This window comes from Ammospiza nelsoni, chromosome 3 (assembly GCF_027579445.1).
Source record: "Ammospiza nelsoni isolate bAmmNel1 chromosome 3, bAmmNel1.pri, whole genome shotgun sequence".
NCBI classification, from domain to species: Eukaryota; Metazoa; Chordata; class Aves; order Passeriformes; family Passerellidae; genus Ammospiza; species Ammospiza nelsoni.
Window position 1 is genome coordinate 79953556 of NC_080635.1, and position 10840 is coordinate 79964395.

General features: G+C 49.2%; 1 protein-coding gene across 1 annotated transcript in view; it reads right to left on the reverse strand.

Moving 5' to 3' along the window:
* The window catches only part of KLF11 (KLF transcription factor 11), a 12642-nt gene extending 1802 nt beyond the window's left edge, over nt 1–10840 (reverse strand). Inside the window, exons 1-3 of the mRNA XM_059468981.1 lie at nt 10764–10840; nt 7947–8201; nt 908–1901 (exon numbers count right to left, since the gene is read on the reverse strand). Of these exons, the coding sequence (XP_059324964.1) occupies nt 908–1901; nt 7947–8201; nt 10764–10805 (1291 nt within the window). The 5' untranslated portion in view covers nt 10806–10840. The remainder of the gene's footprint in view (nt 1–907; nt 1902–7946; nt 8202–10763) is intronic.

Consider the following 10840-nt stretch of genomic DNA (forward strand, 5'->3'; position numbering starts at 1 on the left):
GTAGAGGTTAAGCTCTTTCCCCAAAGGAACTGTGAAGACAAGCTGCCAAACCAATGCAAATCCCATCACACAAGCTGATATCCAATAAACCAGTGACTATGGGTAACAGCAGCCAGGGGAGAAAAGCCAAGGAAAACCAAAAATAGACAGAATTATTCTATACCAATAATCTCCCACCATGCCTATCCTTCAACATCAAAAATAATCCCTGAGAACTCAAAGTTAGTTTTAATTTAACAAGATCCTGGAAGCAGAAAAAAGGTAAGTAAGTAAAACACATATAGACTGTTTCCCCACTGACCCAATTTATGGAGCAAATCACTTCATATTAATTACAATTAATTTTCCTTTACTACTAAAATTCCCCTTTTGCAACTGAATAAACTGTTACACTCTCATAGGAGCTCTGCTTCCTAACACAGCGGCCAAAAATCTCAATGCATTCCCATTTATCCTACACAAAACTCTGGGGGAGCAAAAAAACACCAAAGAAACAAAAAAAAGCAGTTTCTGAGTTTCTCTTTTCTTTTACTCATGTGACAATTAAGACCAACTACCTGTACTGTATTTTGCCTACACCAGACCTCCCCATGCTCCAAAAAAAGGAACTTGCACAATTCATTTCCATCTAGTCCAGATGGCAGGATTCCACTTAGATCTAAACACACGCACACAGACGGCAAAGCTTCACTCCAGCTAAAGCCTGTGAAATTCAGCTAACACTACAGGGTCAGCTGAGGTCTCAGAACAAAGTACATCTTGTTTTGCCTGTCCATGGAGAATGAACATTCCTTCCATCCCTGAGATGAGCAAAAGCTTCCCCATCACCTGCTCCTTCCCTTTCCCACCCCCTCCTTGCAAAGAGCCTGCATTTCAGCACCCCACACGGGCAGAGCCCCTCACGCACCGGTGTGGGTGCGCAGGTGGGCCTTGAGGTGGGAACTCTTGAAATAGGTTTTCTTGCAGCCAGGGAAGTCGCACACGTAATTCCTCCGCCTGGAGAAGTCCACCTGGGGGGCACAGGTCTGGCCAGAAGCGATGAACACGGGAGCAGGGGCGAGGGGCAGGAGCTTGGTGCTGCCCACAGTCACCAGGGCCTGCGGGCACGGCGGCGCCTGCGGGACAGCGGGCTGTGGCAGAACCAACATGACAGTCCCCTGAGGCACAGAGGGGCCCATGAGCACAGGCTGGGGCAGCGGGGCTGTCTGGGGCAAGATGGGCTTCATGGGAGCTGAGAGTGCTGGAGCTGAAGGCTTCACATAGGCATTAATCATGCTGCTTTGTCCATTTAAAGGGATCATTTGACAGAGAACCTGGGGGCTGGAGACAGGGGCAGGTGTCACTGGGGTAGCTCTTTTTTGCAAGTCATTCTCACAATTCTTTGGTAAGTGGGTTTGTGGCGAAACAGGCCGGACCGGTAGCTGCCCTTTATTGGTCACAATATCACTGGAGTCATGTGCATAAGGCTGATGTGCCGGAGAGGTTTTGTCGATTAAATCATCCGCAGCCCACGTGTCCTGTGGCAGTCTGGAATGTTTTGGGTCATCCGCTCCACACCAGTCTCTGGAAGCGCTGCAGCCTGAAGTTACCTTTGTTTGCTCTTGCACAGCAGGAATGTGATGGTAAGCAGAACTATCACCTGTGTGCCGTATGACACTTGTTGCCATGGCCCTGCAGGGCTGAGGGGCAGGGAACTCAGAGATCACTGGCTTCTGCCTGCACGGTGGCCCCACGCTGGGAGCAGATGGCCTGGCTGTGGGAGAGGCACCAGTGGCTGAGGTGACCGAGCAGGCAGCTGTGTTTGCCATGACTGTCCTTGGTTTGGAGTAAGTCACCTGTGAGGACAGGAGCGTGGCTGCCGACATCTCAACAAAGTCAGGGCTGTGTGGAGGGGTCATGCACTGCAAAAAAACCCACAACAGTGTGCATCAGTGTAATTCCATGGCACAGTTTTCCCATTTTTACTCTGAAAAATAAAATTACATGCCCTCTCCCAGCATCTCAATGTGCCTCTTAGAACAAACTGAATAAAGTCTACTGCTGTGGTTTAATCCCAGAGGGCAATGAAGTCCCATGAAACTCACTCATCCTCCACCCCCAGATGGATGGGAAGGAGAATCAGAAAAAGGTAAAACCTATGGGTTGAGATGAGAACAAGTTAATCATTCAAATACAGGAAAATACAATAATAAAAATATTAAAAACACAGATAAAAAGACAGAGAGAAATAAAGTTCAAGAGCAACAAATGATGCAGAGTGCAACTGCTCACCACCCACCTGGCCTGATCCCAAGCAGTGACTGGCCCCTCCTGGCCACCTCCCCCCAGTTTATACACTGAACACAATGCTCTATAGTATGGAACACCCCTTTGGCCAGATTGGTCAGTAGTGTCCTAGCCATGGTCTCTCACAAGGCTTCTCCTCCTCACTGGCAGAGCAGGAGACACTGAGAAGTCCTTGGTTTAATTGCTGCTGAACTGTGCTTACTCTAAAACATCAGTGTGTTATTAATGTTATTCTTACCTTAAATCCCAAACGCAGTACTCTGCCAGCTACTAGGATGAAAACACTCTATCCCAGCTGAAAACATATCTACCCCATATTCTATGCATTTACATCATGCCCACACTTTTAAATACATCCTAATTGACCACCATTACTTTTCTTGTCTTTTGATACAGGTATCATTGTGAGCCATCCCTCTAAAACATCTGCTGAGCTCATTCATGGATTGCTTTGGGCTCCAATTCAGGGCAGAAAAGATGGTGTGTTATGTTGGATTGCAGCCTACTGAAGTTAGTTCTCATTCCATCACTGCTGTGTTTGTCCAGTTTCATCAAAGTTTGTTCTTCATTAATGTGGGTGATTCCTACTGTAATACCCCTGATGTTGTGTGTAGCCAGCTCAGCAGGGGTGACATGAGTGTTATATGGCAATTAGCATCATCCAACCCAAATCACTGGCTCCTCTCACACAGAACCAGATCCCCTGGAACAAAACTTTGGGCTTCCTTATCCTCCCACATTACCCACCAAGTGCAGCCAGGTCCTTGAGAACAGCAACCTCATGGATGGACTGTCATTGCCTGATGCAGGAAAAATCTGACTGTTTTCTCCAGCTTTTTTGTGTGCACCACAGGGACTTTATCCCGTTCTACACTATGCAGAAGTTTTGCTTGAGCACAGCTGGCAGATGCACTAGTGCTGACTGCCCAGGTGGCCTTTGCTAAATGTGTATCCCATTGTTTGAAGGTCCCACCACCCCTTGCTCTCAGTAACAGTCTGTTATATCATTCAATTTTCCTGGAGACTGGCACATGATAGGGAGGTGATAAACCCACACAATGCCATGCTCTTCAACCCGGGTGTCTGTGAGGTTGTGTTGGAAATGAGTCCCCTTGCCTGGCTCAATTCTTTCTGGGGTGCCCTGTTGCCATAAGACCAGATTTCCAAGGCTCAGGACAGTGTTCCAGGCAGTGCCATGGGGCATGGAATACATTTCCAGTTATCCAGTGGTTGCTTCTACCATCATAAGCACATGGTGCTTGCCTGGGTGGATTTGTGGGAGTCTGATAGAGTCCATTTGCCAGGTGTTCCCATATTTGTATTTCAGCCATTGTCCTCCACACCAAAGAGGCTTTAACTGCTTGTCTTGAATAACTGAAGTGTGTGCTTCACAACTATGGCTAGCCCAACAAGAGTGTCCATGGTCAAGCCTACCCCTTGATCATCACCCCATCTACATGTTGCATTTCCTCCTTGATGGCCTCAGATGTCATGGGCTCACCAAGCAATAAATAATTCACACTGGTGAATCTTGCCAATCCAGATCCACCTGAGCCACTTCAATCTTAGAAGCCTGATCCACCCATTGGTTGTTCTGATGTTCCTTGGTGGCCCAAGTCTTGGGTACAGGAGCATCCACTGATGTACCCTTACAACCAGGCTCTCCACCCAGGCAGCAGTACCTTGCCACAAGGCAGCAGCCCAGATGGGTTTACCTCTGCTCTGCTTCCATCACTGCAGCCACCACCACAGGGCATCTGCCACCACCCGTGAATCAGCACAGAGATAAAGCACTGGCTGTTCTTCCTGTTCAGCAGTGTCTAAAGCCAATGTTCACCTCTGCAAAGTAACTCAATTTGCCTTCTCCTTCAGCAGTTTCTGTAATTTTTTATAGGCTACACCATACAGCCACTTTCCATCTTCAGTGCTTTCCTACAACACAGCAGGAATCAAACAGGGCATATTGTTTCTCATTTTTGGGTAACTTATTATACAATAGTCTCTTGAGCACATGTCATCTCCTCACCAGGCAGCATCCAGGAGTCTGCCGTCTCACCAATCCCAGGAGTCTTGGAAGTAATTGAGGTTTCCTATTTGAGAACCCAGTGTGACCAGCAACACCCACTCATTCCACACAGCATCAGCTACAGGATGTGTAGGAGACCATCCTTTGCACATCCAGCCCAGCACCAGCAATCAGGATGCCAGGGAAGCTGTGTTCAGTACCAATCATTTCCAAAGCAGCTGGACCCTCTTTGTAGGCTGCCAGTATCTGTTTTACAGCTGGAATACAGAGGGCTTCAGATCCTCTCTACCCCAACTCCAAAATCCTAGAGGCTGACCTAATTCTCCCCTGTGCCTTCTACCAGAGGTTCCAGGTAGGGCCACTTTCTTTGGCTGCAGTGTAGAGCACATGTTTTGTATCTTGTCCTGCCTGGACTGGCCCAAGGGCTGGGGCAGAGTTAATTTTCTGCATGAATTATCTCCTGTTTAAGTTATTCAAAGGCTTGTTGTTGTTCAGGGCCCCATTTGAAATCATTCTTCTTCTGGGTCACTTGACAGAGAAGGCTGACAATCAGACTGTAATTTGGAATGTGCACTCTCCAAAACCCCACAATGCCTAAGAAAACTTGTGTTTTTCTTACTAGTTGGCAGAAGTGTATCTGTTATTTTGTTAATCAAATCCGTTGGGATCTGATGACACCCACCTTGCTATTTTATTCTTAAAACCTGGATCTGCTATGCAAGCTCCTGGACCTTACTTTGTTTTATGGCAGCTTTCACAGAGATCTGGATTATTTTCTTCCCTTTCTCAAAAACTTCTGCTGCTGTATTGCCCACAGTGGTACCATCAATATATTGCAAGTGTTCTGGAACTGGATCAGTCCATGGCAAATGGTTCAAAGTTTTGCCATGTGGGTTGGGGACATTGACTTCATCTGGATCTGTGGGTGACTGTGCCCTGCTCATGTCATAAGAAACCCCTCTGGTACAGCTAATTCCCTCAGGCAGCACATGTGTCTCCCCACAGCAGCCCACCTGCCCAGGTGACACTGCCCCTTTCCTGAAGGGATACCTTTCCTTCACACTTGACCGAGTTGCCTGCACAGGCTGAAGACCTGTGACATTTTTCCAATCACCTCGTCAATGCTCTCTTCCCTAGGAAGTCATTCCAACTGCTTGGCTTCCCTATCTCCTAATTCCAGTTACTAGCCCCACTGGAGCAGCCAGGTGATAATGTGCACACCTGGACAGCAGCTGAAACCTCTTCACATCCCTCAGAACCAGGGACTGAGTGGTTATCTCTTGTTCTGTCTCCTCCTCCATCCAGTTTTTGTGATGGCCCTGCTTCATCCCCCTTCACTAAATGAGCTGACTTTGGTGTCCATTTCTTCTTGTGTACAAGGAAACTGATAATGGCACAAGCTCATCATCCTCTGGCTCAGCTGCATCATCACCTGCTGGGGTCTGAGTGGTCACACTGCATGTGTGATGCCAGGGTCTGAGCAGCCACAAACAGTTGCTTAACCCTAAACAAGACCTGAACCACATCCCCAGCTCCTGGTCATTCACAGACATGGTTTCAGCATCCCAAGGATATTCAAAATTTCCAAAATTCCCATGCCTGGAGAAGAAGGGGAAGATTGTGCGTGCCTTCTACACAGGCTGGCTCTCTGAGGCAAAAAGGCAAACGGTGTCACTATTAGCAGTTTCTGATAGGTGGTTCCCCAAGTACAGAGGTGATGACAGAGGAGCTGAGAGCATGAAAACCAGATGAGTTTCAAGGGCAGCAGTTCTGTGCTATCACATAATCCAGTGTTACAAAGTACAACAAAATGATAACCTTAGCCCAGCCCCCAGAGATGATACCATAACACTAGGGGGAAAATACACAAGAAGTAAATTGTTACATAACACAACAACCCTGATAGCAAATAATTCAACACTGTGATCAACAACTAATAAACTAATAAAATGAATCCTGATAACAAATTTGTTTCAGCACAGTCTGGTCAGATCTGTCATAGAGGAGAATCAGAAAGATAAAACTCATGCGTTGACACAAGAACAAGTTAATAATTGGAATAAAGTAAAATATAATAATAACAATTGTAATTATTATTACAGGGAGGTACCAAAGAGAGAGAGAGCAATAAAACCCAAGAGAAACAAGTGGTGCACAGTACAATTGCTCACCACCCATTACCAATGCCCAGGTCCTTCCCAACATCACTGGTCATCCCAGTTTTTATGCTGGCCATGACACTCCATGGTATGGAATACCCTCCTGGCCAGTTTGGATCACCTGCCCTGGCCATGCTACTTCCCAGCTTCCTGGGCACCTCCTCACTGGTGGGAATCTGAAAAGTCCTTGACCTGGGTAAGGTAAGCACTGCTCAGCAACAACTGGAACATCAGTATGTTACCAGCATTATTCTATTCTAAATCACAAACACAACACTGTGCAGTTACTAGGAATAAAACTAACTCTATCCTAGCCAACACCAGGACACTACATTGCCTTATCTCATGGCCATACTGATTAAGCTCAAAAGTGTATTAATAAAAGGAGGGCAATGAGGCAGCTGTAAACCTGCATAAGACACTGCAAGTATACTCACTGCACCACAAAAGTCTTTCATTCCTTTCTCCTCAGCAATGGGCACAGCTGTAAGAGGCTATGAGCAGAATAAACAGTCCAACAATGGATAGCACTACTCCACTTTTCTATTTCAAGCTCCCAGCAAGCCCTAGATCTTTTCTCAATGATTACCTCATTGTTTCATGGCTACCTTTTAGATAAAGACAAATGAAACTGCTCTGTCCCTTCTTATTCATCCATTTCTCTCTATGCTGTCTTCCTGCATCACCTCTTCTTCCTCCTTTCCCACTGAAGGGTATCTCCTGTGCTGCTCCAGAGACAGTGTCAGCACTGAGCAGCAGGAGATATTATGGCAGCTGCTTGTCAGGCTGCTCTTATCTCAGCCTCTTTCCTCTACTATTCCCCTTTTACCTGGCAACTGCATGCTAGAAGCCTACTGGTTGAAATGGGCCTTAACCATCTAAAACCCTGATGGCACCAAGCCTTTTTTTAATACCTACTTTTGTTGCAACATAAATTGAAACAAAAGAAAAAAAACTGGATTCAACCAACATTAGTCAGCTGGAGTAGACCAATGTCTGGAGAAATAACAGACTACATGTACAAACACATAGTACAGAAACTAATTAAATTGCCTATTTCGTAATGGCAACGTGCACTTTCTCTTACAATGACCAGTGAAGCATAATATCATCAAGGCCTTTTTTCATACAGTGCCTGTAGAAATGCTGATGCCAAATCACCAAGGCTCACTCTGCCATTCCTACTCAAAGTGTTCCAAGGAACCTACAACAGCCATCTCGACATCCCTGTCAAATCCAATAACCTGTCAGCAAGGGCTTTCACATCTAACTTTAACAAAAGCCTCTACATTTGCTAAACCAGAGACAGCAAAAAACCACAAACTCAACATGCCCACCTCACTACTCTGTGCACAGCACAGGCTGTGGCAAAGGGACACCTGAGCAAGCCTGTCTCTTCCAGCCAATTTAAAGCATTGCAGGGCTGTGACACCCACGTGTGGGGCATATTTGTTTGGTGTTCATGCTTTTCTTACCAGTGTGGATAGACAGTCCTTTGGTAACTCAGCCGGAGCCTCGGTGTGCATTGTGAAATCCCCAGAATCCGAGAAGGGCGTGAGGGGCCTTATCTTTAATATGTCACCTTTCTGTGATCTTTGCCCCCAGGAGCTCATACAAACAAGGGCTTCAACAGCTTCAATGTCGTTCTGCTCCAGGGTGCTGCAGGTGGACCTCTCGCTGTCATGGCGCTGCCGTTCCCGGATGGACTCGTAGATGTCCACAATGTCAACCTGGGTGAAATCGGATTACTGGCTGTTAGCACGAGTCAGACACAGAACTGACACCACCCACACACTGTCTGCTCACAATGAAGGTCAACTGAAACAGATCCCATGCCCGTGGCAAGACTTTTACCAGCTGGCTCATCTCTCACTCTCCCCCGAGCAGCTCGTCTCCACACTCCCTTCTCTTAAAAAAAAAAAAAGAAAAAGAAAAGGAAGACATGTGATTTTCCAGGAAAAGAACAGATATGTGTGTGGCTCACATTTCCAAGCTTACTTTCCTGGATGACACTGCTCTGAACAAACACACTCCATGCTTCCATACAAGCATAAAAGAGGAAAATCCTGACTTTGAACCTTGTTAAGAGAAGGCTGTTTCCTGAATCCAAAAGACTTTTCAGCACTAATCTCATTCTGGAAACATTTAGAAGATAAATTTCAGCTGCCAGTAAGATGCTTTAAGGTATGATCGTTGACTTGGAGTACTGCACATCACAAAAGATTTTCAATCTTATTTTTAACAGGGAAGCCAGGATGGGGAAAAGATGGAAGGAAAATAGTTTTCAAAGTACAGTGGAACTGTTTGCATTGTACTTCAGAAAGGCCTGATGCTACATGGGTGCTAGGTACCTAAAACACACTCTGAGTAAAACGAAGACAAATGTAATCATACTGACTTGTTTCCAATTGCAAGCATCACAGAATATTTTTGTGTGCATGTGTACACGTGCAAAACACTTGACTTCTCTATACAAGGATATCCAAACTTCACAAAGCTCTCACAGTGCTTGGCAGTGGCTCCAAAAGCTACGCTAGTCTGATGGGTTATTACTCATATGCCAGCTCAGTCTCAGCGAGGAATCCAGGCTCCTCCAGTCTTTAGACACACCAACTAACCTGAAGGCTGAGATTTAGAAGTGTGGACCAAGCCTCTTGGGCCTACTGCTGTTACACGGAGTGTTTATGTACTGCAGGAAAAAGGTTTTAACTCTAAAGGCTCACCACACAGTGAGCATGGCCTCAAGCCCTAGAAGGAATTCTACTCATTGGGTAACAGCATGCACTCTAAGACAATGAGTTTTGTTACTGAGTTAAGTAATGTGGGATGATCCTTATTCAATAGTGTCACAAAGATGAAAAGCTGTGTTTGCACTCCAGGGATGTGCAGGCAACCCTGCTAAGCACCATGTATCAAAAATATTGGTACTGCACTCACAGAGGACTTTCACCTCAAACATGAGGTACCAGGCATGGAGATGTCATGGTCTGGGGACTGGAAGGGGTAAAAGCAATTAACACTTTCGAAAGAGACTTCTAAGAATTTCCACTGAAAAACGGTGAGAGGAAAACACGATGTGTGCCTGCAAGCCTGGCCCTCAATGGCCTGTGACACGGGGCACGCCAGGCGAGGCGAGGCACCGAGCACAGTCTGCCAGCGCTCCTCCAAGCGCGCCTCCAGGCAGCCAAGCCCACGGGCTGATATTCTCCAACCCTACATTTCAGGACAGCAGCTTTCCCTGAAGAGACATTTAAAAAATATGCCTCGCTTCCTCAAAAAACACCCCGAAATCCAAAAAAAACCTCACAAAAAAAGCTCTTTCTGCAGACGAGCGCTGCAGCGCGGGCTCGCCGGCTGCTGCCAGGGAAATGGGCAAGCGCGCCGGGCGCCTGTCCTCACATCACCCCGCCGGGAACGACGTGCGGGAAGCGGGCACGATTGGCACCAGCAGGGACGGGCGGGATGCGGGTATAATGGGCACGGGCAGGGACGGCGGGGTGCCGGCAGGATGGACACAGGCAGGGACGGGCGGGAGCGCGGGCAGGATGGGCACGGGCAGGGACGGCGGGGTGCCGGCAGGATGGGCACGGGCAGGGACGGCGGGGTGCCGGCAGGATGGACACGGGCAGGGACGGGCGGGAGCGCGGGCAGGATGGGCATCGGCAGGGCGGGTCGCTGGCGGGAAGGATGGGGCACGGTCAGGGAGCATGAGGGGCGGGCAGAGCGATGCGGGCAGTGCGGGTCGCTCCCGGGCACGATGGAGGCGGGGGTGCGGGCAGTGCGGTCGCTCCCGGGCAGGACCCACCGTGCGGGCAGTGCGGGCCGCAGGGCAGCGGGCGGGCGGTGCCGGGGGACAGCGCGGGTCCCACCGCGGGCAGCGCCTCCCGCCGCCCGCAGGGGCCCCCACCCGCTCCCGCCCCACGGCGGCTGGCCGCGGCCGGGCGGTGCCACGGAAGGGAGGATGGCGCGAAAGGAAGCAGGAGGAGGAGGAGAAGGGGACGGAGGGCAGCTCCCACCCTGCCGCCGCCCCCGCACGGTGGCTGAGCGAGGGCCGCCCCCCTTCCCTGCAGGTGACCGGAGCAACACCCGCTCCTGAGGGCTCTGCCCTGGCACAGCCGCCCCGCACCCGCTGCCCAACCAAGCCCCTCCCCGCCGGGTGAGTAGCGGTCCCGGCCGAGGCGGGGACGGTCCCCGCACTGTGCCCGCCACCGAGCACGTGCCCGGACTGCACTGGCGCTGGCCATCCCCACTGCCCCCGCTTCCATCCCTCTCTCCGCGCGCCCGGTGCTCACCGCGGGCGCATCTCCCATGTCCGAGCAGGGCGAGCCGTGCATGGCGTGGCTCGGGCGGGCGGCGTTGTCAGCGGCGC